The sequence below is a fragment of the Enhydra lutris genome, unplaced genomic scaffold (genome assembly GCF_002288905.1).
Source record: "Enhydra lutris kenyoni isolate GAN:26980312 unplaced genomic scaffold, ASM228890v2 scaffoldscaffold9, whole genome shotgun sequence".
Taxonomy (NCBI): Eukaryota; Metazoa; Chordata; class Mammalia; order Carnivora; family Mustelidae; genus Enhydra; species Enhydra lutris.
The window spans coordinates 80,490,727-80,517,905 of NW_019154093.1; the positions used below are offsets into that span (position 1 = coordinate 80,490,727).

The window sequence follows — 27,179 nt, forward strand, 5'->3', positions numbered from 1 at the left end:
AATAACTAACATCTATAGAGCTCTTAGGATGTGCCAGACATACAATCATCACATGTCATTCACATAACCCTAGGAATTAGGTACTACTGTCACCCCATCTTACAGATAGGGAAATTGAGGTTTATAGAGGCTAATTAGTCAGACTAATTCCAGTGGGATAAGCATTCAAGGTGACAGGAGGATTTGAACCCAGAGGGTCTGATCCCAGAGCCCAGATACATAGCCATGGTGTTACATTGCCTTCATACAATGGTGAACAGGACAAAGGCCAGCCCCTCAAGGGGCCAACCCTATGGAGGAAAACAGATGGGCACCAGGAACAGAAATCCATCAACATGACCAACCATGAACTTAAAAGGAGCAATTGACTGCAACCAGAAAGATCCAGAAAGACTTCAAAGTGGAAAAACCATTTGAGCTGAATGTTGAAGGAGAGGAGTGGTGTTTTAAGAGGTGGAGATGGGGAAAGAGGGCCGGCTCAAAAGATGATGTACTTCTGATAGGGGCAGGAATACAGGTGCCACCTGTTTAATTCTTTCTTCTAATGTGCAGTTTTATCTCATTTTCTAATTTCCTGTTCTGTTCATGGGGGGTGGAGCCTGAAGCCTTAGATTTTGTAGGCTCAGAGAGTCTGAAAGTTGGGCCCATCTCATCCCTCAGTGGGGTTTCAAGTATAATCATGTCCTGTGCTGAGAATCCTCCCCAAGCCAGGCCTTTCACGATTTTCTCATCAGGCAAACTTTCATTTTGCTGCCAAGCGCTGTTTTCTCTGGCCATTAACATCTGGTATGTTTGAGCCAACCACCAGATTGAAAACTCAGGGACAAAGGGAAACCAAGACTATAGAGCAAAGCTGCTTGAGCTCTCTTATTCTAGTCTCCCTCATTTTGTGTTTCATGCACCTTCCACAGGTAAAAAGACTCCTGCTCTTTCTCTACTAGTAACTTCCTTCCTTTGACAGGTCTTCATTAATCCAATCATCGCTGGTGATTTCCCCCAGTCTTCTAACTGAAGAGTCAGAATAACAATAGATGAAGAATCCAGGGAAAAGTAAGGAAGGAAAGGAGGGAGTAGAGGGGAGGATGGAGGGAGGGAAAGCAAAACAAAAATTTGAACTTTTGCTAGCTGGGCCTCATTTCTGCTACAGTTGTGTCTCTGATTTCAGGAAGGAGAGCTATCACATGTTACAGCTATTTGGTGTTCTCAGCTGACTGTGCACCCATGAGCCCTTCTTCAGGCTAGACTGAGAGCCGTTCCCGCCCCTTCTTGGCCTCGTTTGGGTGCAGAGTCTGCTTGGCAGTATGTTCTTTTCATTTTTTGAGCACACCCATGTGAGTTTTGCTGAACTGCTGCATAGGCCATATTTTTATCAGGATTGGATCTCTATCAGCACCAGACCTTACTGAGCCTAAATGACACCCCTTCCAGCCCTGGGACCTCTATGAAACTTTTCTCTGTTGACATCCCTGAGATTTATCTATCCTGGTCTCTTCTCTACCTTTCCCACCATGGACTCCCAGTTCTTTCTTTGACTCCTCTTCCTCTGCCCACCCTTAAAATTTGGTTTTCTTTAGTTTCCCATCCCTGCCTCCTTACCCCCTCTCCATGTGCTTTCCTTAGAAGACATGCCAGGTGATCATTCCCTGCCTGTGAGTCATTGACTCTCAATTGCTATCTCCAGGCCTGGCTTCTCTTGGTTTTAGCTGCATGCCTTCCACTGCTCGTTGAACATCTCCAACTAGAGGACCCAGGGGAACTTCAAATTCATCATGTACCAGAGTTAACTAACTCTCATCTCTCTCCTCACTCTTCTCTATTCACTCTGTGCAATACAAAAAGGGCGGGGGGAGCATGTTCCAGACTCCACCCTTTGCCTCACCTACTCCTACTCTGCACCACCCTACCTGTCCCTCCATTCATTTATCATATATTACTGATTTTAAGTTCTAAACCTTTCTGGAATTGATCTTCCCCTATAGATCCCTGCTATCATTTTCTACTTGAAGTCCTCATTATTTCTTATACTCTGGACCACAACTGTTTCTCCTGGCCTCCAGGCTCAATGCCTTCATATCCATTCTCCATGCTATCTCTGGAGTAACCCCCCTAAGAGGAAATCCACCAAGATTCTCCTGCCTGAGATCCTTCATTGGCTCCTCATCACAACAACAAATTCCTAACTTTGAGCCTGGCAGAAAAGGCCTAGCATGACCTGGATCTGCCTCTCCTGTTTCATCCCAGCACTCCCTGCCTCATGCTTCATATACTGATGATGATGCTAGGAGAGTAGCTTGTAGCTTTCCAACACCCCATGCTGGCTCATGAGTTCTATTCTATTCTATTCTTTCCTCTGCACAGTGTCCTTCCCACCCTTCTTCATCTGGATCACACTAATTCATCCTTTAAGACTTAATCCAGCCATCACCTGGCTTAGGAAACCTTCCCCAAAACCTCAGGTTAGGGAATTTCTGCTGTTGCCTCCTGCTCTTATTATTTCTTGACCTATGAAGAGCAGGTTGGAATGATCTGTCTGGGAATCCTTCTCCTCATTAGGCTATAATCTCATCAAGGTCTTAGCTCCTTTTCCCCCAGTTCCTAGTCCAACACCCCACATATAGTAGGTACTCAGTTAATGTTGTTGATCAGAACATAACCTCACTGAGCAGGGGTCATGAATTTTCCACCCCTGGACTCCTAGCAGGTACTCAACAAATGTCCCATGGGCAAATGCTGTTCCTGTTGACAGCTATAATGGGAAGAGGGGAGGAAAATTCTGATCACATAGTGCTTAAATATACTAAGGAGGTCAGGCATAATAGAAACCGCACATCGGTATTTCATCCCTGAGTGGCGTTCATCTTTGAGCATGAGATTTGAAGGTATTAGGCTCTCTGGTAATTATTTAAGAGAGTAATCTACCACCAAGCCCTCTCATAAGCTCTCCCACATCACCAATGGTCATGATTGCCTCAATAAAAGGAATTATTATGAATTAAGAAAATTATGGCAAAGAAAGAGGGTTTGAGGGCCAAGAGTGGACCCTGGGTTCCCCCAAGTGGGCTCCCATGGTTCCCTGGGATGAATTCTCCAGACCCTGCTTCCCACCGAGCCCACCCATTGACCGTCTTTCCAGTAGTCTCTTTGCATAAAAGCTCTGCTGCTCCATGGCTTGTCTTTGCTTTTGCAATTGCAGAGCATAAATAGCTAATGAGGCATGCTGGGGCCAACAAGAGGAGCCTCTGTGGATTCCATTTGGTCTCTGAAGGGTGGGGGAATATGCATTTTGAACACCCACTTCCTGCTAATCCTCCCACCAAACCAGTCAAGCTGGTTGTAATGTATTATTAGAAAGCCCACACATCCATCTTTAGAACAACAGAGTCACTTGTTGCATGAGGAGTGTTTCACATCTATAGAAACATAATGGAGGAATGGGGGTGGGGGGTGTGGGGAGCTGGGACAGGCAGGTCAGGGACGGGGGTGGGGGCAAGCATGGCCCAGAGGACAGAGCTTGGGTTTCAGAATTAAGTAGAGTGGATTTAAATGCTGCCCTGTCCCCTGCACGCTGTGTGGCCTCGAGCCCATGACTTAACTTCTCTGAGGCAATGATGAACTCTCATGGGCTCCGGTGAGGATTAAAGGAGGCTTCTGTATGGCACCTAGCCCAGGGCATGGAGAAAAAAGGTGCTGGCAAAATACCAGTTCCTCTGACGTCAGTGCTTCCTGGGGTGTTCTTGCAGGGCAGAAAAGCCCCAGTGGATGCTCTCCACTACCCGCTGCTTCTCCTGGGAGCAGAGCATTCTTACCAGCCACAGGAAGGGAAGTGCTGCCCAGCACCCTTACTGGCCACACAGAGCCCCCAGCCCAACCCCTGTTGCAGGACTAGCTATTCCAGATAGACCCAAGGGATGGAGCTGCCATTCTGTTTGAAGGGAGAGAATTTTCCAGGCTGCACTGCGAAACAATATTCCCTCAACATCTCGACAAACTTTACTGTCAATCTGAGCTTTCCTTTCCTCCTTCCCTCTGTTATTTTCCTCTCACTAGAAAAAACACCACGAAATGAGAGGACTGGTCTCTCAAACGACGCCCAGAACCAACAGGTACCAGCCTTCCTGTCTTTCCAAACACCATCATGAGTTGTGACGGACATTGAATCACCAACCCTCTCAGGAAAACCCTTCCTTCACTTTCCATCTCTTTCTTTGCAGAAAAGGAAGTGATGTCCTGAGGGGAAAAGAAGCAACTAGAGGTAGCTAAGTTAGAGGAGCAAAACATAAGGGACAGGCTTTCTCCTTTCTTCATGATGGGGGTCTAGCCTCGCCCCTGCTCTCAGCTTTGGATTCTCCAGTCCATCAGCTCTACTGCCTTCTGCATTTGTGCCTCCAACGCTCTTTCTTCCTGTGTCCTTCCCTGCTCTGCCCCAGCCCCCAGGGTGAGCAGACTCTGGGGCCTTAGCAAAGGCCTGCATTCTCAGCAGCAGCTGCAGGGGTCTCCTCCCCCAAGGAGTCCCCGAAGAACTAGGGACCCCATCCTGGAGCTGGGGGTGGAGGGAGGGTGTTGGTGCAGGTTACGCAGCAGTACTGGGAAGTCACACCCCCAGAGAAGGTCAGAGTATGCTAACCTGCTTCATCCCAGGGACCGCATAGTGGACTCTCCTACATCCCTCCCATCATTAGTCACTGGTGTCCTTCCATCCCAGCACGCAGCCCCATGCCACCCTGCTCAGTGCCCCCCCAAGAGCCTCGATGTCTCAAGGAGCTCTTAGCCTGAGAGCTGCTCGGGTTCCCTGATCCAGAGCTGCCTGAGCAGGCGCCAGCTCTCCATGGCAGAAAACCAGCCTAACCCTGAATAAGTGCCCTGAGTGGTTGGGGTGTGATGCTCAATCAAGTCCCGTGAGGCTCAGGTCTGGCCAGGCTTCTTGCCAGCCCAATGCTGGGTCGGATAAGGGTACAGGTAGCCCAGGAGTCCTCAGCAACCACCCTAAAGATCTCACCCCTATTCCCTTCACCAGCTAAGCTAGAGAAGAGTACACTACCTCCAGAAGATGATCTGCCCCAGGGAAGCCATGGTGAGGGGAAGGGTCCCTTCCCTCGGTGTGCTGGCTGCTGGGGGACGTGGAGCTGCTGCTGCCCTCCCGGAGCTGTGACTCACAGCCAGCTCTCGTGTGCTGGCCTTAAATAGTGTGCTCAGGCGGGGAGTGGTGCGTGGCGGCAGACGGCTCAGGTATGAGGAAACAGGGCTGCCGGGCAGAAGTCCCCGCAGGCGCAGAGACTGCCTGCTCCCAGCCAGCCTGGGGAGGCTGAGCTTGCAGAGCTGCCTCTCTCAGCCCTGACCTGGCCGGAGGGGAAGAGGCAACAGCTGTCTGGACCCCCGGCTTCAGGGTCTTTATGCAGCACACGTCTTCTCCTCCTGACTCTGGAAGGGAGCAGTAGGGATGGTAATTTAATCTCCAAATAAGAATGGCCTGGAATAGCTCAAAGTGTCAGGCCATGCCAGGAATCAGGGAGGATGGAGTCCCTCTCCTTGGGGGCAGTGGATGATCAGAAAGAGGCTGGTCACCACTGGTGTGGTATCTCCAGGAGGGAATTCATGCCAAGAGACCGCAGGAGGGCTGTGAGTGGGGATGACAAGAGGGCTGAGTTTGTCGCCGAGGACTGAGTTCCCCCTTGGCCCCTGAGACGGCCCAGCTGGGAGGGCAGATGTCTTCAGGCTTCTTCTCAGCAAAAGGGGGAGAGGGCCTGCCCTGTCCACCTCACCATGACTTTCACACTCCCAAGAGACACTGACTGACATTCCCCAGAACCCAGTGCTGTTGGGAGAGTGGGTGAGAAAAACTGATCTCCGACATTTAATCTAGCCCTCAGATTTGCAAGGAGGCAGGAAGTTCTTAAGGCATAAAGCCCTTTCTCTTCCTCTTGTCCTATTGTTTCATCCATACCCTCTGGACCCTGGAGAAGGGCCCTGGAGAGTAAACACCCACTGCCTGCCTGACTGCTGATTTCAGGGTAAAGCACCCCAGGATTTCAGCTGCGTGATTCCAGTGTTGGTGCACTGGCTGCTGGAACAAGCATGGAGGATGCTGGGAAAGGAAGGCAGAACTAGGCAGGAGGTTGGGGGGAGACAACAAGGAAGAGGGTCATTTAACAGTGGAGAGATCTTAAGAGTCACCCAGAGCCAGATCCAATTTATTTTTAGTAATCTCTACACCCAGTGTGGGGCTTGAACTCATGACCCCGAGATCAAGAGTTGTGTGCTCTTCCAACTAAACCAGACAGGTGCCCCCGCCTCCCAAATTCTTAATTAATCATGCAATTCTGGGCAAATTACCTTTCTTCAAGGCATCTTGAAATCCATGAGAGGAGGTCCATGTGCCTCCCCTTTCCCCAGAGGAAGTAAAGGGAATGCCTGGAACCAAGGAATTGTCTGGGCTAATTGGATTTTCCCCAGTCTGGGCAGCTGAGGTAAGCGGGAACAGTGATTTCCACAATTCCTAGACATCTGAGCCCATCCCAGAGGCACAAGGTTTCTGCCCAACTCCTCAAAAAGCCTTAAAAAGAGCAGCGTCACCTCAAACACCCTGGAGAAGGGCCACTGAGTCTGTGTCCTCCAGTCACCCATCATCACTACGGGACCGACCATAAGAAGGCCCTGAAGGGAAAACCAAGAGGGCACGCTGAGATGCCCCTGCAGGAGAGAGTGTGATGTAGAGGCAGCTTCCATTTGGGGGCTGGCTGGAGGAGCATCCCTGCCACTAGGGCAAGCACTAGCAGGCAGGGGGCTGGAGCTAAAGGCGTTCTGCCACCTCTGGAGAAGCAGACAGACATCGCTTCGGTTCTGACTCGAAAACCTGGAAAGCAATGCACATAAAATAATGGAAAAATCACTGCAAAGCAACAGACCAATATTGCAAGACAGTAGAACAACATAAACGTGTGTGTGTGTGTGTGTGTGTGTGTGTGTGTGTGTGTGTGTGGTGTGAAGGAGCAAGAGACAGAGACTTTGAGACATTGATCTCTCCAGGATTCCAGAGCCTCTCTTGACATTTTCTTCTCCTGGAAATGCCAAAGCCTCTCGCTCTGTCCTGTGCCCAGGCCATCTTTCTTCCTGTAAGGGGTAGGGTTCTCTGTGATTCTGGCCTCTGCCTTCTCTTCTCAGAGCTCACATGTTCCCTGGGGGACCTCAGCTGTCCTCTGCTTCAACTGCCTCTGTGTCTGAAGATCCCATCGTCTGGACCCCCTCACCCCCGCCCACCCCCGCTCCTGTGTGAGCCCAGCCCCACACATCCAGGCGCTTAGTGGGCATCTCCACTCATTGCTCTATAGGGACCACGAACACATCCCAGCCAGAACCAAACATGTCCCAGCTGGAATGCTTCATCTTCCATTTTCAACCCCACTGCTCCACCTCTGTTAGAGCTCTTGGAAAGTCATGGCATCATCTGCCAGGTGGCCAAGGCAGAAACCTGAAAGCCACCCTCTCCTCTCTTCCCTGAAGCCCTACATCCATGTCCCCACTCCCCCCACCCCCACCCACCCGGTCTCCCAAGGCTTCCTGCCTGTATTTGTTTGCTCAGGTTGCCATAGTGAAGTACTACAGACAAGGTAGCTGAAACCATAGAAATTGATCATCTCATAATTCTGGAGGCTGGAAGTCTGAGCTACTGTAGCAGCAGGATTGGTTTCTTCTGAGACCTCTCCCCTTGGTCTGTAGAGAGCTGTCTTCTCCCTGTGTCTTCACGTGGTCTTCCTTCTGTGTGTCTCCACATTCTAATCTCATGAGCACCACAATCGGGTAGGATTCGAGCTCACCTTATGGCCATGACCTTTAACTTTATCACGTCTTTGAAGACCTTCTCCCCAAACACATTCTGAGGCACCAGAGGCTAGGACTTCCACACATGAATTTTTTCAGGGGAGAACCGAATTCAGCCCATCACCTTGCTTTATGGCTTCCAATCCACCCCCTTCTCTTTCTTCCCAGTAGTATTACTTAAATTCAATCCCCCATAATTTCTCATTTGAAGTGAATTTTAAATAGTTTCTTATGTCACTGTCTTGCCCCCAGACTGCCCCTGTATGTGCTGATTTACCCACCTCTGCTGGAATGACCTTTCTTTCTTTCTTTCTAGATTTTATTTATTTATTTGAGAGAGAGAGAGTGCGTGAGAGAGAGCATGAGTGGGCAGAGGTAGAGGGAGAAGGAGGCTCCCCACTGAGCAAAGAGTCTGATGCGGAGCTCAGTCCCAGGACCCTGGGATCATGACCTAAGCCGAAGGCAGATGCTTAACTGACTGAGCCACCCAGGCACTCCCGGAATGATCTTCAATAAAATGCAAATCCAACCAGACCACTTGCCAGGTTAAAATGATCAGTGGTTCTCCAGTACCTGGGGTCTGGCCTCTGCCTACCTCTCCAGACTTTGCTACTTAGCTCTTGCCTTCCCCCTGCTCATTCTGGGTACCAGGCATGCTGAGCTGTTCTGGGTTTCCCCCAAATGCCGCATTCCCCCAAGCCACTCTGCCTTTGTGTGTGCTGTTCTGTCTGCCTGGAATCCACACCCTGCTTTTCCTTGTCAGATATAAATACTCCGGGAAACTTTCCCTGACTGCTTCAATCTGGCAGGTGCCAGACCCTGGGCTCCCATGTGAACCTCGTGCTTGCCTCTGTGTTCCAGAACGGTGACTGTTGACTCATCTGACTCCTGAGCTAGACACCCCTTAAAAATAGAAAAGGCTTTCTTATTCTTTTTTTTTTTTTTTTTTTTGCATTTCACCCCAGTATCAGGCATGCACCACCGAAAGGATCATTATGTGTTTGTTGAAAAATGCACATTTTTCTTCCACAGCACACAATGATAGTGCTATTTCCTGTTTATGCATCTATCTCATCACTAGTCTGTGAGCAGCTAGGGGATAAAAACTATGCCTCATTCATCTTTGTGTCACCGGGTCCTAGCACCATGCCAGACACATAAAAAGGACGTGGTAATGTTTGATGGATGGGTGAGCAGGGATCAACCTGAGGTGTGATCCATCAAACACTTTCTGGAGATGTTTTGTGAGCTGGATCGACACTATTCCAAGCAGGAGAGAACACGTTGCATTTGAGCTAGAGGAACAATTTAGAATTAGCACAAAAGGAAAGCAGATGTGTGAAACAAAAGACAGCCTCTGTTTTCTCCTTGTCGATCCTGGGGAGAGAGACACAGAGACCAAGGCCAACTTAATGTCTCTCGAAGATTCTCATGAATTTTTAAAAAAATTTGTTCAACAACCCAGTCTCCCAGAGCTCTCTTTTGTCATTGAGTATCTGCACGTTTCCCTGGGCACCAGCTTAGAGTTTTTCCCTCATAGCCTCTCCTGGCTGACAGACTACCCGCAGATGACTTTGTATTTTATGAGCTCGCGCGAGCCTTACCATAACCGTATGGGGTGAGTTTTACAAATGGGAAACTGAGGCTCAGGGATTTGACCAAAGTCCATAATTTGGGTTTCCCCAGGCCCACTCAGCTGTGTGTATAGATGGGATCACAGCAATGAAAGTAATAAAAGGATCGCTACCTTCAACAGCAGAAGCTCCGGATGTCTGCAAGGGTTATCTTGGAAAATTTCTGCACCTTTTACAAAGGTTCTCAGGAAAGCAAACTGTGGCAGATTCTTACACTGAAAGGTCCCCAAGGAACTAGGGCTTGGTGGAGCTAAGCCCTTGTGCAAGCCCCTCCCACACGGACTCTGGGCGTGGCCACCATGTGATGTAAGCAGAGGTCGGAGAAGGGCTAATGCAGCAGCGCTTGCCCTCTCTGGCTGCCAAAGACTCTTCTGCCACCTTGTGATAAAGTCTGTGGAACAGAGGAAAGCCAAACCAGCAGACATTCCCGAACATCAACCAGCCCCCACTGACCGACAAGCTGGCCACCGCCACGTGAATAACCTTGGGTAACTAGAAGAATCACTCAGCTGAGCCCAGCCCAAATTACTGACCCCCATAATCATGAACAAATAACATGGTTGTTTCAAGCCACACTTTAGGGGGTGGTTTGTTACATCAGCAATAGACAGGCTCTTCTTTCTTCTTATTCTGCTCCGGGTTTCTTTCTGGCAATGGCTGCTTTTGGAGTCCCTTCTGATGTCATCTCACCATTTACTACTGCCAGGACCTGTGGAGTCAACAGCAAAATGGGTGTCTTGCTTCCAAATTGGAATGGTGTTTCATGGAGCACCTGGTATGCTGAGCCATGTCACACACGCATGCACGCACACATGCACACACACATGCCTCAGATTTAACATACAAGAGTTTGCTGTTAAATATACCATCAGGAAAGAAAGAAAGAGGGGCTCTCAGCTGCCTAAAGCAGCTACTATACCCACACCTCTGGGCTTATTCACACCTATTTCAGCCTTTCCCCGATACACTAGCATGCGCTAAGACTTGTTCTGAGAGACACCTTATGGTTAGTGGGGCTTTGGAATCTTATGATACTCATCTGGAGGCAAAGAGATCCCATAATACTCCACAGAGCTGGGGAGAGTAGATATCGTCATCTTTATACAGAAAACTTCAAAAAGGATAATTGAAGGGGATGCTGACATCTGGTAAAATATTAAGGAGTTATCATTTTGTTTGAGACCTGGACTTTCTCTTGCTAGTTGCTAGTGCTGTCTTATTAGTAAAGGGCTGATTGCTTTCTCACTGGGCAGGCTAGGGGCCAGTATTCCCGCAGATGCCATGCTAGCTCTCAGTGCTCCCTCCGTCATCTTTCAGCAAAGCCCCTGTTTTCATGGCCAAGGCCCAGTGTGCCGGAGCCTGGATGCATTTCCTGACCAGCTGACTCCAAATTCAACACTGTTACCCACTCCACGTTCACGGACAGCGTTGCTAGCTGGTCACGGACTTCTTTCCTGCTAATCTGGTGTGGCTCCAGAAACCCTTCCAAAAGAGCATTGAGGAGGCCCCTCCCAAGCAAATGGGGATGTTCCTTGTATTTGTTTGCTCGGGCTGCCGTCACTAAGAACTGTATTATGCAGCAGATACGAATCATCTCATGGTCCTGTAGGCCGGAAGTCTGACACTAAGGTGTTGGTAGGGTCGGTTCCTTTTGTGGGTTCTGAAGCAGGGGTTTGTTCCAGGCCTCCCTCCTTGGCTTGCGGATGTCTGTCTTTTCCCTGTGTATTCATATCATCTTTCCTTGGTACATGTGTGTGTCCAAATGCCCCATTTTGTAAAGATACCAGCCATATTGGATCAAGACTCATCTTACTGAGCTCATTTTAACTCGAGTATCTCTGTAAAGACCCCTTCTCCGAATAAGGGCTGGGGGTCAGCACTCCAATATATCTTTTTAGGGAGGCATAATTCAAATCACAACAGTCCCCTAGGTGAGGCCCCCTCGTCCTCCCTTTCTGTCCTCTGCTGCTCTAGACTATACTCGTGCCTTCCGATCTGGGCAGATACAAGATCTGGGGACTAGATGTTGGGATGGGGCTCGTTTTCCTCTGGGAGGTATAACCACAGACTAGCAGCGATGTTCCTTCACTAGCTGGTGAGATGCAGTCCCTAGCCTGCTTCGGGTTCATGGGTGTTTCTTTCCAAAGCTGCACATTAGCAGAAAGCACAATTATGAAATACTGAAATGTTGTTCCCAAATATTTACTGTCCCTCCTCAGGGGAGGATCCCATTGACATCAAGATTGGTTGTGCAACTTGTGTTAGCCAATGAAATGAGAGTGGAAGGGATGTGTGTGACTTCCAAGAAGAAGCTGGGAGAGGCCGTCTGTGTTGGCTCATGGTCTCTCTCCTGTGCAAGACTGGGAGTATTCTAGATGGAGAATGGTTCATCAGTCTGGGCCCACGTGAGCAAAGTTGGTGTGGAGCAGAGCTTATGCCAAACCCTGACGGACATCTAACATGAAATAAATTTTTCTTGTTAAAAGCCACCAAGATTAGGATTTGTTTGTAATTGGGTATGACTTGGTCTATCCTGACTGATACAGCAACCTTCCCAAATAAAAGAGGACTATTTGTTAGTTAAGAATATAAATATGGGGGCCTTGGCTGGCTCAGTCAGTTAAGCACCCAACTCTTGATTTCAGTTAAGATCTCCATCTCAGGATTGTGAGATCGAGCCCCACGTTGAGCCCTGCACTGGGTGTGGAGCCTGCTTGAGATTCTCTCTCTCCCTCTCCCTCTCCCCCTCACCCTCACTTATACTCTCTCTCTTAAAAAAAATACATATATAGGGACACCGGGGTGGCTCAGTGGGTTGGTCCTCTGCCTTTGGCTCAAGTCATGATCTCAGGGTCCTTGGGATCAAGCCCTGCTTTGCGCTCTCTGCTCGGCGGGGAGCCTGCCTCCCCCTCCCTTTCTGCCTGCCTCTCTGCCTACTTGTGATCTCTCTCTCTGTCAAATAAATAAATAAAATCTTTTAAGAAATACATTTATATATTATATGCATTATATATATGTAAAAATGTGGAGTGAACACAAGGATAAATTTCAAGTGAATCAAAGTTTAAATGTAAGCAATGAAGCCATAAAAGAAGAAAATAGAAATTAACTTTATAACCTTAGAGTGGGGAAGGGCTTTCTACCTATGACTCAAGATTCAGAATCCATGAAATTGCATTATATAAAAATTTAAAACTGTGTAGAAAAACAAACTGACAAGTAGTAACACCAAGATAAAGAACCAAAACCCAAAACAAACAAATCCCACAAGTGTGGTAGATTATTTGCAAAAATGGTCACGAGTTTCTTCCTTTTATTTGTCTTTAAAGATATATTATTATTTTCAAAAGATTTTATTTATTTACTTGAGAGAGAGAGAGCGAGAGAGAATGAGCGGGGGAGAAGGGGCAAGGGGAGAGGGAGAAGCAGGCTCCCTGCTGAGCAAGGAACCCAATGTGGGGCTCGATCCCAGGATCCTGGGATCATGACCTGAGCTTAAAGGCAGACGCTTAACCGATTGAGCCACCCAGGTGGCCCTCTTTTTAAAGATTTATTTTATTTATTTTAGAAGAGAGAGAGAGAGAGAGAGAGAAAAAGAGTACAGGTGGAAGGGAGAGAGTGAAAGGGAGAGAGAATCTTAAGCAGACATCACACTGGGCATGGACCCTTTCATGGGGCTCCATCCTAAGACTCTGAGATCAGGACCTGAGCCAAAACCAAGAGTTGGACACTTAACTGACTGTGCCACCCAGGTGCCCCAAATTTCTTGCCTTTATTCATACCCATGGGTATTCCTTTCCTACCCTGACTCTAGCCTTAGCCATGTTACTTGCTTTGGCCATCAGGACAATAACAAATATGACACAAGTAGAAGCTTCAAAATACCTGGGCATTGGTGCTTTACTCTCTTGCTATGTTTTGGAACCTGTGACCACCATGAATACTAGGTTAGCTTGCTGAATGGCTAGTGATCTCCATTAGCTCTACCAATAGTCAGTCAACCACCAGACCTGTGATTGAGGCCATCAACCATTGGGTGACTTCAGAGCATAGGTGAGTCCAGCTGACACCTTGTGCTACAGAGATCAGTGGTTTCAGTGGAGGCCAGACCTTAGCATTATGAGCAAATAAATGCTTGTTGTATTAAGTCAATATGTTTGGGGCTGGTTTCTTACACACACACACACACACACACACACACACACACACACACACAACTGATGCTACAAGCAAGATCAAAAGGCAAATGACAAATTGAGAAAGTTATTTGCAACTCATACTACAAAAGAAGGGCTTCTACTTCTAACATAAAATTCTCCTTACAGAAATTTCCTTATTATAAATATCAAAGTTCAACAACCCAATGGAAAAGGGGCAAAGGATATGAACGTACAATTTATAGTAAATAAAAGACAAATAGCCTTTTATTTATTTATTTATTTTAAAGATTTTATTTATTTATTTGACAGACAGAGATCACAAGTAGGCAGAGAGGCAGACAGAGAGAGAGAGGAGGAAGCAGGCTCCCTGCTGAGCAGAGAACCCAATGCGGGGCTCGATCCCAGGACCCTGGGTTCATGACCCTGGGTTCATGACCTGAGCCGAAGGCAGAGGCTTTAACCCACTGAGCCACCCAGGCGCCCCGACAAATAGCCTTTTAAAATTATGAATGCCTAAAAAAATAAAATAAAATTATGAATGCCTGCTTAAAGTCATTTATAGTAAGATAAATTCAAAGCACAGCTACAGTGAGATGCTATTTTCATCTGTCAGCTTGGCAACAACCCACGGGTTTGACAACGAGGATTGTCGAGGGTTTGGGTGAACAGGCACCCTCAGGCATTGCAAGCAGGAGGATAACCCATCAGAGGGCAGTTCAGCAGGTTGCCCTTCAGGTTGATTAGCTTAGGCAAATGGAAATTGGTTAACTTGAGGGCAAACCCAAAGTCAAGTTGGAACCTCAAGCTGAAACTATGGTTTCAAGTGACTATTTGTCACTCTCTGAAATCACAACCTTAGAGCATTTTCTTTTGTCCATCACAGCTGAGGCTAATGACCTCTGCTGGAACCTTGTAAATTGTTCTCTTACTTCAACAATAATGCCCATAGTTGATTTCTCAGCTTGCCGTTCATGAGCTACAGGAAAATAGACTCCAAGCTGACTCACATGATGTCATTCCTCTTTGCAGTGGTAACAGTTAGGTGAGAGTGTCCGCTTGACCCAGCAGCTAGGTTGGCCAGTGACTCTCATCTCCTATTAATTAAAGAAGGGCAAAAGCAGGCATCACATAAGGGGCTCTGGCAAGTATTTACTCAGATGTTTAAGAGGCAAGGGGTTGTGTGTTTATCATTAGGTTTTACTTCTGACGCTGATCTGCTGCATGACCCTGAGGAAGTCCCTTCAACTTTTTGGGTCAGTTTCTTCATCTGTAAGGTTATCCTAGTGAAGATCGTTACATCGATCACCCTCCTCCTCTTTTCCCACTATGAGCACCAGTTTGTGCTACACATGGAAGTTAAAATACACTGCTTGGTGCCATGTATATTTGTGCTTTTGTTTCTTTCTCTTTCTCAAGGGCAGGGGTCACGTTGCTTTTAACATTATATCCCACTGTAGGCAAATGGAGGACTTTAGGCATGGGGAATCATTGGCCTGGTTTTCCTTTCTTTCCTTTTTTACATGTCATGAACTCTCACCCCATCTATTCTTTTCTTGGATCTCAATGACTTTATTTGTTCAATTCATTGAGTCTTATAGTGGGTATTGCGATAGGCCACCCAGATCTTCCTTCAGAAATGAAGGAATTATATCCTCAGCTCCTGAGAGTGTTGCTGGTACTAAACACGCGGCTGTCAGCCCGCAATTCAATTGCTTAGCTGAAGACCCCTTCCTCCAAGGTCATGCCCCCTTCCTAGGGCAACCCCATGAATGACTGATATATAGGGGCTTACAAAGACCCAGGCTTGTAATTTTGTACAATTTGGTACAACTCTGAAAGACTGTCCCAGCTTGAGAGTTTCCCATTGGGTTGGCTAAGGAACCTTCTCCCTCTGACCAACTCTGTTTCTTTCTTTTCCCTTTTATAGCTGTTCATCGCAAGAATACTCCCTCATAGAAGTCATGCACAGCAAACCCTATCTCAGAGTCTGCTTCCCAGGGACCCCAGCCTATAACAAGCACCAGATATTGTTCTAGGTAGTGGGTTTAGGGTGGTGAACATAACCAGGCCCCTGTTCCCATAGAGCAGTCACTCTATGGGAACAAGACAGATGATAAACAAACATGCATATAAGAAGTTAGAGGGTGTCATGAATAGAATAAGGGAGTTGGAAAATGACTTGGGAAGTGGATGAGGAATACCATTCCTGATAAAAACTAAGGAGTCACTGGTGAGCAACAACCTGAATAAAATAAGAGAAAGGGACAAGATATTTTGGGAAAGAGTACTCTAGGCAGTTGGAAGAGCAACTTCCAAGACTTTAGGCCAAAGGAGCAGTGAGGAAGATGATAGCAGATGAGAACCAAGAGTCAGGTCAAATATGTCCTGATAATTCATTGTAAGGATTTTGGATTTTACCCTGCATGAGATGGGAAGACATTGGAAGTTATGAAGAGAGAATTTATGTGAGCTGACCAAGAAGAATCATCCCAGATGCAATGAAAATAATTGATTGGCTGGGTTGCAAAAGAAGAAGCCAGGAGATCAGTTAGAAGACTACTTTTTAAGTCCAGGAGACAGCTGATGGTGTATGGGACAATTATAGTGATGGAGATGGTAATGGGGGCTCAAGGGGAGTGCAGCGGTACAAGGATGGGATGGATGAAGACCACAGAGGATGATTTACATTATTGTCAATGTTCTATTTTCTGTATTGGGCTGTGGGTTCATAAGTAGTTACTTTATTATTTAAACCAATTAATAAAAATTTTAATGAAGGCCAAGCATTGACAAAACATCAGTGTGTCATCAACCAAAGGTTATGATTAATTCATTTCTATGCACCTGAAATTTAAAAGAAAAAAGAGAGAGAAAGAGAAATGTCCATTTGAAATCCAAGAGGAGATGTTGAATACATGAGTCTCAAATTTAGAGCCTGGATATAAATTTTAGTCATCAGCATATAGATGGGATGTAAAATGTGGGAGTCAGTATGATAAAAAAGAGATGTCTGAAGGCAGAAGTGGGAATATCCCGGAATTAATTGCTGATTAGGAACCAGCAAATGTGATTGAAAAGGAGGGGCTGATAAGGTAAAGGGAAGGAGGCATGATTCCCTGGGTCAGATGACTGCTTGACAGGTCAAGTAAGATGAGGTCTAAGAATTGAATTTGGCAAATTGGAGGTCATGAGTGATCTCAAAATTGCAGCAGAGAGGTAGAGATGAAAGTATGATTGGAGTGAGAGCAAGAGAGACAAAGAGGATAAGAAGTGGAGACAGTAAGTATAGAAACAATGCTCCTCAGGATTTGGCTATAAAAGGGTGATGAGGAATGGGGTGTTAGCTGGAGGGATTATAGCCAAAAGAGGGACAATTTGAGTTGGGAGATATTATCCATTCCTCAATGAATATTTATTAAACACCTGCTAATTGTCAGATGCAAAATTATGCATTAGAAAATTTGTAATCAGCTCCTTCAGCAGATGCTTTGGCCGCCCAAAGGCCACCCAAAGGCTGTTCTGTTGGATGGTGCTGTGCAGGTTGCCAGCACCCAAGCACATGCCAAAGCATCTCTTTGCTTTCCTGCTCAGAGCTTTCTCCTAACCCAATCTGAATGCTGCTGGGAACCATCCAGTTGAGAGGAAAAACTGGTGATGCAGGAGAGGAGTCAACTGAAGGAGTAAAGTCTATGCTAGGGGCTGGGATACCATGTACATTTTGAAGAGTCGGCCTTGGATAGAAGCTGAGAGAAATTGTCCTTTGTGATAGTGGAAAGGAACAAATATGGGTAAGTTTACAAGGGTGTGGCTGCCTTTGCTATGGGAGTAAGTGGATATTCTCCTCAGATTAATTCTATTTTTTCTTTTTTAAAGTTTTATTTATTTATTTGAGAGAGAGAGAGCACGAGCAGGGGCAGAGGGAGTGGGAAAAACAGACTCCCCTGCTGAGCAGGGAGTCTGCCGTGGGGATCAATCCCAGGACCTTGAGATCATGACCTGAGCCGAAGGCAGATGCTTAACTTACTGAGCCACCCAGGTGTCCCAATTCTCTTTTCTCAGTGAAATAAAAAGTTGAGTGTGAATCACAGTGAAAGAGTCTGAGGTCTTTGGTATGAGGAAAAAGTGTGAATTACTTGTCCATAACATTCACTGGACATGCTATGTACCAGGCTCTGTTCTGGGCTCCTGGGATATTCCAGTGAAGAGAACAGAAATCCTTGCCTACTTAGAGCTCACACTCCAGTAAGCTTACTAGAGAAATGTATTCAGACTGTCAATTGGCACTTAGAATCCACCTGAGATTTGGCATCAGACTCTGAATAAAAGAGGTCACATGATTGATTATTGGTTAGTTGTTCAAGCACACTGTTGAATGGTCAGTGTAGGGGACAAAATGGCTTCCTTTACCCTCTTAGATTCTGTTCCCAGAGCCTACAAATTAAAATGACAAAAGACAGATTAACAGGAGAAAGGTTTATTTAGTCTGCACATGGGGTTTTCCAGAAAAGAAGTGAAAACCCAAAGAAGGGGTTAGACCCAGGGGTTTATATACCACTTTAACAAAGGGTGATAAATGGTGGTAAAGTGACTAGACAAAGGAAAGAAGGGTGCAGTTTGGGCTTCTCAGGGCAGTAAATTGTGGGAAGTTAACTAGGAAATGTGTGGTAGATAAAGGCTGTTTACTCAATAAGGTTTGTTATGAAGACTGAAGTTAGTGTTGTCTCCAGTGATAAGAGTCATCTCCAGTGATTAAAAGTATCCTCCTCTTCCTGGTGCTAAAAGGGGAGACATCTTTACAAATGGAAATTTGTGCTTCCTTTACAAAGAAAAATTTATCCCCTCCTGTTAGCCAGTAAGGGGAAGGCAGAGAGTTCCTCCTGTGTCTGCAATTTTTTAATTGCCTTCAGCTCAAAATAATCCTTAAGCCAAAGTGGCATATTTTGGGGTGTCATATTCTGAACTCCACCATCAGCTAAGAAGGTCCTGATTTCCAACACAGTGGTGTGTGGAAACTATAAAGTAGGAATAGATAAATTAAACATAAAATGAACACTTTTTAATGTCTGTCTAAATGGAAGAAAACCCAGTTTTATTTATGACTCTACCTCCTACTCCCACCCTTCTTTATATCTCCGTTGCCACTGCTCTAGTTCAAATTCTCCATTTTTGCCTGGACTATTTCAAGAGTCTCTTGACTTATTTCTCATTTCCATTATTTCTCCCTTCAAGCCAGTATACAAAACCTCATTAGATTACTTTTCTGTAAATATAACCGTCAATGTGTCACTCTCCTGCTCAGAAGCCAAACCGCTTCTCAATCCCTACAGAATAAAGTCTACACTTATTTTTATTTTCAAGGCTCTCTTCAGTCTGATTCCCAATTTATCCATGCTATTCCTGCTTCCCCTATTCCCTTATCCACATATCCTGCTCCATTTAGACTAATCGGCTCAGGGGTCCTTAAACATTGCATGATCTTGACACATATCATGCTCTTTAGTTGGAAAACACAACCTCTCTGTCTACCCTAAGCACTTCTCCACACTTCACGGACTGCTCAAATAGCAAAATTTTCTCTTACCACCCCCCTGCCCCGCCTCACCTAATATTGCCAAGTGTTTATATCACTCTTGTGGCTCCTACATGTTACCTAACTTGCTAATTATCTTTTATGCATCTACTTCTCACCTCTCCAGCTAGATTATAAGTTCTTAGTAAGAAGAAGCCATGCCTCATACTTTTCTGTCTGACCCTGGGTGCTTTTGCTCTTGGAAAGTCAACCCTTTTTCAGCATTTAATGTTGAATGCTAATCCAGAGACAAAAAAGCATTCCATTAAGGAGCCCTCATGCGACACCTCTGATTGGTGGTTCCAATTACAGGAAGATCACATGAGAAGCCACCCCCCCATTTGTTTTCACTCCATTAGGAAATTCTTTGTGTTAATTCAACATTTTGTCCTATGACCCATTAAGGAAAGTTACTTTGAAAGCAATTTAATTAAAACCCTTGTGATGTTGCAAGATTGCCAAAAATGCTAGTAGCTCTAGGCAAACCTATGACTTATAAAATGCAGCATTTACAGATATCAGCATAGCGGTGGAGGAGCCCAGCAAATCAAACTTGTTCAAAGATGAAGTTCTGAGAAGTTCCTCCTACATCAGTTGAGGTCATTGGCTGGTAGAGAGCTTTTGCAAATGTAGTTTACTGTCAAAAAGCTGCAACATCGAAAATACAGCCTCTTCTTCCCCACACATACACACACATACGCCCTCTCTTTCTTTGCCTAAATAAATATAATAGCAACCCGGGTATGCCATCACAGCCCAAGCAATTATAGTTAAAAACAGCAATTACCACTTTATAGCATCTAAAGTTCTTGGTTCTCCAAGTGAAAAGTCACGCCGTTGGGAGCAAAGTTTTTTCTGCACCCAGAAAACAGTCATTTTCCCAGCAAAGATCAAAAGTTTATAATTCACCGAAGATAAATGGAGTTGCGGTAAGCAATACAAAGAAAAATAAGACCTGGGTTCTGCGCTCAGGAGTTTATAATCTACTAACAGGAGGCAGGAAATATAAGATTGTTAAACTCAAGTTCAGGTGCTGAACTTCAGGTATTACAGTGGTAATACACAGAAGGAAGGATACCTTGGGTGGAAGGGGCAAGACAGGTCCAGAGAGATTTCAGAGGGGATTTCTTAAAAGATGCTCAACCCACTGTTAAACATAAAATTACCATAAGGTTCAGCAATTCCTTTCCTGGGTGTATAACCCCCAAAACTGATAATAGGTGCAAACGAAAACCTGTGCACAAATATTCATACTAGCGCTATTCACGAGAGCCAAAATGTAGAAAAAACACAAATGTCCATCAACAGATGAGTGGGTAAATAAAACATTGTATGTTCATACAGTGGAATATGATTTACCCATAAAATGATGTGTTGATACATTCTATGACATGGATGAACCTTGAAAACATTATGCCAAGTGAATGAAGCCAGACACAAAGGTAACAGATGGCATGATTCCATCTATATGAAATATCTATAATAGGCAAATCTATAAAGACAGCTTAATGGATTCCAGGGGATGGGGCTGGTGATGGAAATGGAGATATTAACTGCTTAATGGGCACAGGGTTTCCTTTTGGGGTGATGAAAATGTTCCGGAACTAGGTAGTGATAACAGCTGCACAATTAGTCAATAATAAACACACACATACAGTTGATGCAGGGATGGGGAAGGATGTTGCAGGAAGAGGGAATAACACACGAATACATGCGGGCCTGAAACGGCCTGGTAGGAGCCTTCAGGAGACTGGATGTGACTAGTGCCAATAGCGTCTCCCAGTCATCATGACAACCAAAAGTGTCTCTGTGAATTTCCGTCCCCCACCGCCACCCCAATGGACTGTGTCTGTAGTCAAGAACTGCTGATTTAAGGTTGGTAAGAACTTTCTAAATTAACTGCAAATATGCCCTTCTTGATTAACAGTGTATCTAAATTAGAACTGCTTTCCAAAGGAGGATTGTAGCTTGTTGGCTCAAGGTCATTAAAAACAGACAGGGCATTACTCTAGCGTGGTATTAGCTGTGCCATTGTAAGTCTGCATAGAACAGGCAGATTGACTGCTTAGGAATTATTACTCTATTAGGTATGGCATATACTGAAATTCAGGAAATTGTATGAAAATATGGGCAGAAGGTAGTTTGTTATGTCAAGATAAAACATCTTTATGATATTTTATTTAAAGATAATCTTATGACAACACAAAATTGGAATGTGTCCCGTTTTATGAGACGCTTAAAACTAATTTCATGGGCCACTCTGAAAAAGATTAAATGTTACACATATTGAACTACTTCTTCTTTTTAAAAAATTATTTATTTATTTATTTGACGAGAGAGAGAGAGAGAGAGAGAGCGAGCACAAGCAGGCAGAGTAGCAGGCAGAGGGAGAGGGAGAAGCAGGCTCCCTGCTGAGTAAGGAGCCTGAGACGGGACTCAATCCCAGAACCCTCGGTGACCTGAGCTGAAGGCAGTTGCTTAACCAACTGAGCTACCCAGGCGCCCCATATTGAGCTATTTCTTTAAGGTTCTATCCATCAAGTGATAACGGATCCTGTTGGTTGGAATGCAGCAAGCCTTTCACAACCACATTTTTGGACCAAAATAGTTCAAAGAGGGCACAGATGGGTGGGAACATAAGGCTCACCTCCACCTAGAAACACACTTGTGAGAAGGGCAGTCCACCAACATATCAGTTAGGAAGTAGCCTCAAGCTCTTTTGAAATACACTTTATATCACAGGAAAGGTAATGTCCACTTTCATTTGTTAAGGAATGACATGGGTCAGAATTCCTTTATTCTGTTCTTGATTACCAGGACATTTAAATTAAAATCATTTTTCAAGGAAGTATCTCAGCTCATCGATTCAAGGTCTTTAAAAACCTGCCTCGAAGAACGGGAGAAAGCAAGGAATGAGAGAAGGAAGAAGAGAGGGACAGGAGGAGGGGAGGAAGGGAATAAGGGAGAACGTTGTTTTAGCAACTGTAATTTGCTGGCACAATTATATATCCCCGTAGATATGAACATGCTTTCCTCATAACAGATGCTGCTCTTGTGAATCCAAACCCCCACAACTGTGTAAGCACGAACACTCACCTACACATATTCACACACATCCCTAGAGGATGTTGAAAAAGAATCATTTAGCATGTAATTATGATTTCTTCCAGTTGTCAGTCCTTATTCAATTGTCTTGGTAACACCCAAGACATAAGCTCCTCCCTTCTGTCATCTGTGTTGGCTCAGCCCTACCAAGTCCATTCTGCACAACTGACCTTCCCAGTTGCCTCCATCCACTGTTATTTCCTGGCCCCCAAACTGCAATTTCCTCTATGTCCCTCACCTGGTTAGTAACCCACCCTCCCACTGCCTTCCAGCAAATTCTTAACTCTACCATCTAATGGCTTTTTCTAGTCCTCACCTTCTTAGCTTTTCTGCAGCAGTGAGTCTTTCAGTAATTCAAGAAATCTTTTTAAAAAGATTTTATTGATGGGTTGATTGAGTGGGCACAGGGGTAGAGGCAGAGGGAGACAGAGAATCTCCAGCAGACTCTGCGCTAAGCGTGGAGCCTGATGCTGGGTTCTATCTCACGACCCTGAGATCATGACCTGAGCTGAAACCAGAGCCAGACACTTAACTGACTGAGCCACCCAGGTGCCCCCCCATTCAAGAAACATTCGTTAAGCTCTTACAGTGTGTCATGATGGTTCAAGGCATTAGGGATACCAAAACCAAAAAGACCTGGCAGCCCAGTTCCCCTTTATTTTCATACTATGGCATCTTCATCACTTAAATTTTAATAGTTTCTTCTACCAAAAACCAAATAAAAACCCCCACACCTAGAAATTTCCCTCAGATCTCACAGCTAATCCATCAGCAAGTTATGTCATTTCTACCTTATGACATATGTCAGGTTTGCCCTCCTCTCACCATATCCGCTGCCACCATCCATGTCCCAACCACCATAACCACCACCTGGACCCCTTCAGTAGCCTCCTTGCTGGGCTCTTGCTTCCACACCTGCTCTCTACACTTCACAGCAGGCAGAGTGAGACTTCCAGAAAGCAAGTCAGCTGCTGTCATTCTCCTATTCGAAGCTTCCAGGGAATTCCCCCCCCACACACCCTCAACTCCCAAATCCTTGCCCTGGTCTACAAGGGCATGACCCGGCTCCTGCTTGCTTCTCCATCCTCATCTCCTACTACTCCCCCACTCACTCACTCTGTGCCAGCCCCACTGTACCTGGCCCCACAGCCATTCTCTGAACACACCGAGCTGCTCCCAGCTCCTAATCTTGACACATCTGCTTTACACACTGTAAGCTTGACATACGTGCCTATAATACTCTCCTCCCAGAGCATCTCCGGGCCACCTCTTCTTCTCAGCTTTCCACTTAGATGTCACTTTCTGAGAGCTTTTCCTTATTGAATCAGAGAGTTCTTCCCACACTATCCTTCCCGCCTCCCTTCACTCCCCCCAACCTCATCACTCTCTAGCCCTTATTCTGCTTCTTTTCTCCATGGCTCTATTTAAAACCATTTAATTTCTGTGTATGTATTCTTTTACTTTAGAAGCTCCAAGAAGGCCCACCTTTGACCCCAGGACATGGAGAAACAAGTGGCACGTGGTAGGAGCTCCAGTGGGCAGATTCTCTGCCTCATTTCCTTAAATAGCCATCCTCAGCTGCCTTTTACTCATTGCACACTCTCCAGGAAGTCCCTAAGTCCACAGCACTGTTTCCTCAAGTGTGATCAGTACACCATACGCATCCAAATCATCTAGGATGTGACTTGAAGACACAGATTCCTGAGTCCGAACTTAAATCTTCCTTAGTTTCTATATCCACAAAAATAAATAAGCTTTCCGAGTAATTCTTCTGCTTAGTAAGCTTGAGAACCACTATTCTATAATTTCAATAATTACCTGCACTGACTTCCAAATCTGTGTTTCCACTCTTGTCTCTAAAGGATCCCCTGGGCTTGTTGACTTGGCTTCCTTAGCATCTCTCCAATCTGTGTGCTCTGTTCACACCAGTCTCTTATGGTTCAGGCATGTAAAGTTCATTCGAATCACTGTAGTCATTGTTGAGCTGGTGTCTGTCTGCTTTCTAAACCACTCAGCTAACCTGTGTCACTTCCCCTTTCTAAAACCATCAGTGGTTTTCCATTCCCTCCTCCTTGGGACCCCTTCCCATCACATTCTGGGTCTTGATTCTCCAACAAGGAACAGCTCATGTACCAATATCTCCAAGAAACTTCTCTTGTCTCAGATGAATATCTATCTTCTTCCCCTCCTTTGTTGCCCGAAGGACCATCATCTCTCATATTACTCATTCATTCTATCTTTAGTAGGGTTATTTATTTATCTATTTTATTTGTTGTATCTCATAAGGTCCATGAATGCAAGAAAGGTGGTTTATTCATCTTAGTATACTCCAGAGGATTCAGCCCAAAAGTCGGTACACAATAAATGTTTGTCGAATGAATGATTGAGTTCGTGTGTGGTTCAGTGTATGTGCTGCCGAAGTGAGCGCTCGTGTTTGGTTCAAAATACACTTTATCCCTGTGTGTTTTTTTTTCCTCTCTTCAAGTAGTTAAAAAGGAAACCCACAACATAGTAATTCAAAAAATTTGTATCATTCATTTCTGTTAGAAGAAAAACACTGACAGCCAAATACCGACATCCATTTGTGACAATGATCAATTTAGGTATTACAATGAAATTCAAAAACAAATTTATTATAATCAAGATATATAAAACCACTTACTAATTATAACAAAGAGCAAAAAAACCTTGGAGTTCTCAATCATGGTCCCCAAACGGGATTCTGAAACAAAGCAAAGACAAGCAGTCTGTTGTGAATATTCAGTTTATAGAATAATTTTAAAAATAAGAATCGGGGGAGTTGACATTCACAACTCCACCCTTCTAGGTAACTTTTCCTTGTTCCCCAGTTTGGAACAACTTTGCCTCCTCTTAGGCAGATGTTAAGACAGAATGAACTTGGGGTGGCTGGTACCACCTGTCACCAACTGTCCCCACTGCAGCAGATCTGTGTCTCCTGCTGGTCCGAGGGACGTATGTATGTCCATGGTGTCCTATCAGGTAACACAGGATGGGTGTTTTTTTTTTTTTTCCTAAGAAAATGGTTCTACAAATGAAGCTAAGCATATCAAAATAATGCTGTTAATTGTCCTTTTATATTATATTTTGGGTTAAATAGCTTTGAGGATCTAACGTGAGAAACAATCATATAATGCTTTGGGCAAATGGATTTTGAATTCCAAACAACATATCCACTTTTGCAATACCCTATTTCTTCACATTTTTAGCAGATGAAAAAAGTCCTCTCTTCTCTTAATTTAGTCCTATTGACCTTACAAAATGTCTCTAGAGCCTGTGGCCTCTACCCTGGGAGTGTGGGAGATACCACAAATACAAAGACCATGTGCTGAATGACAGCTGAAACCTCATACGAGTGGCATTGCTTAGAAAGTAAGAAAAGTAAGACAAAAATGAAACTGCACATATAATGAGGTGTTGAAGATAATTTTTGGAATGTTCTTTCCGAGATTTATTGCCATTTTATGCTATTTGTTTATGCAATGAACAATTGATTTCTTACACAGTTCACTTGAAACCTATGTTGTTGTTCTCGTCTGCCCAGAAGTCATAAACTCACAGGTTGGAGGAACCCTCAGAGATCATCAGGTCCAATGCCTTCACTTTGCCTACAAACAATGAAATTTCTTTGGTTTTATCTTTATCATAAATTTTATATGCCACCAATGTTCTGAATGCTTCCTCTGGTTCCAAATGTAGCCTATTGGTTTTTGTATTGAATCAGCTTTGTCTATAAAACTGTGTGTGTGGTGGGGATCAAAACATGGTAACTCTTTGGATACTACTAGACAGAAAATGGTATGAGAATCAACTCTATAAATTGAAATTCTGGAAATAAAAGACCAGAGACTCAAAATTTTAAATTAAGACTCTGCATGCCGGAAGAATAAATGGGAGGTGACCCAACAGCAATGGCTTATTTCCCAGACTCCTTGGCACTTTGGAGATGCACTTACAATTTCATGTAACTTTTTGGAAACTAGCAAACAGCCAGAGGCCACTCTATAAGAATTTTCTTTGTGGTTAGGAATTTCTTTGTCCAAGAACATCTCCCTCCCCCAACCCCCCATGACGGGGAATTTGATATGGCACAAGAAGGTGCTGAGCAAGGGCACCTGGTAAAACAGGGGAGTTGTCTTTTGGAGTCTTTTTGTGATACAGGAGGGTCAAGGATACTTCTAGAGAGGGCAGTGGAGTCTTCGTCAAGTGGTGGAAAAGATGTGGAGATGGGGAAGGTGGCGGGAAAGCAAATCTCTTATTCGTGGATGCAGATAGGAATAAAACTTGAATGACAAAATAGCCTCAGGATCAAACTCATGAATTTACTCATCAACCAGATCAGTTCTACATTTATCCAAATTATAAGTTGAGGTTTCTTGTAATGTTTTGTTTTTAATAAGAGTTGTATTGAGGAGTGTTCATGAAGACTTGAAAACCATTGATTGTTTTGATTCCCTCAATTCAAATCAATTAAAAAACATTATTTAAGCACCTGCTACAATTTTGTGAGTTGTGCTAGTTTCTGTGTTTATAAAGATGGATAAGACGTACTTCCTGCTCTTCAGAAGTTTATCATCTTCTGGGAAAGACAGACTCATCGATCACCACAGCAGAGGTGATAAGAGCTATGGGAACACAGATGGAGGAGGAATTAACTCAGCCTGAGAGAGCCAAATAAATATATAAAAAGGTAATATTTGAGTCAGACTTTACCTCTGTTAGAAGTTTGTCAGGTGACCAATAGGATAGGAGCACTCAAGGGCAGATATGCCTCGTGTCGCTAGGGTTAGCTATCTGCCGGGAAGTGGGGGACACCGGAAGTGCTCTGGAGGGGGCCAGGGGGGCCAGGCTGGGAGCTGCAGTGGGCAACACGTTAAG

At 45.0% G+C, this 27,179-nt stretch overlaps 1 protein-coding gene across 1 annotated transcript in view; it reads right to left on the reverse strand.

Annotated features, from left to right (window-relative positions):
- Positions 1-5,160, reverse strand: part of LOC111143582 (V-set domain containing T-cell activation inhibitor 1) — a 56,694-nt gene extending 51,534 nt beyond the window's left edge. Inside the window, exon 1 of the mRNA XM_022497407.1 lies at positions 5,039-5,160. Within this exon, the coding sequence (XP_022353115.1) occupies positions 5,039-5,070 (32 nt within the window). The 5' untranslated portion in view covers positions 5,071-5,160. The remainder of the gene's footprint in view (positions 1-5,038) is intronic.
- Positions 5,161-27,179: the final 22,019 nt, after the last annotated feature.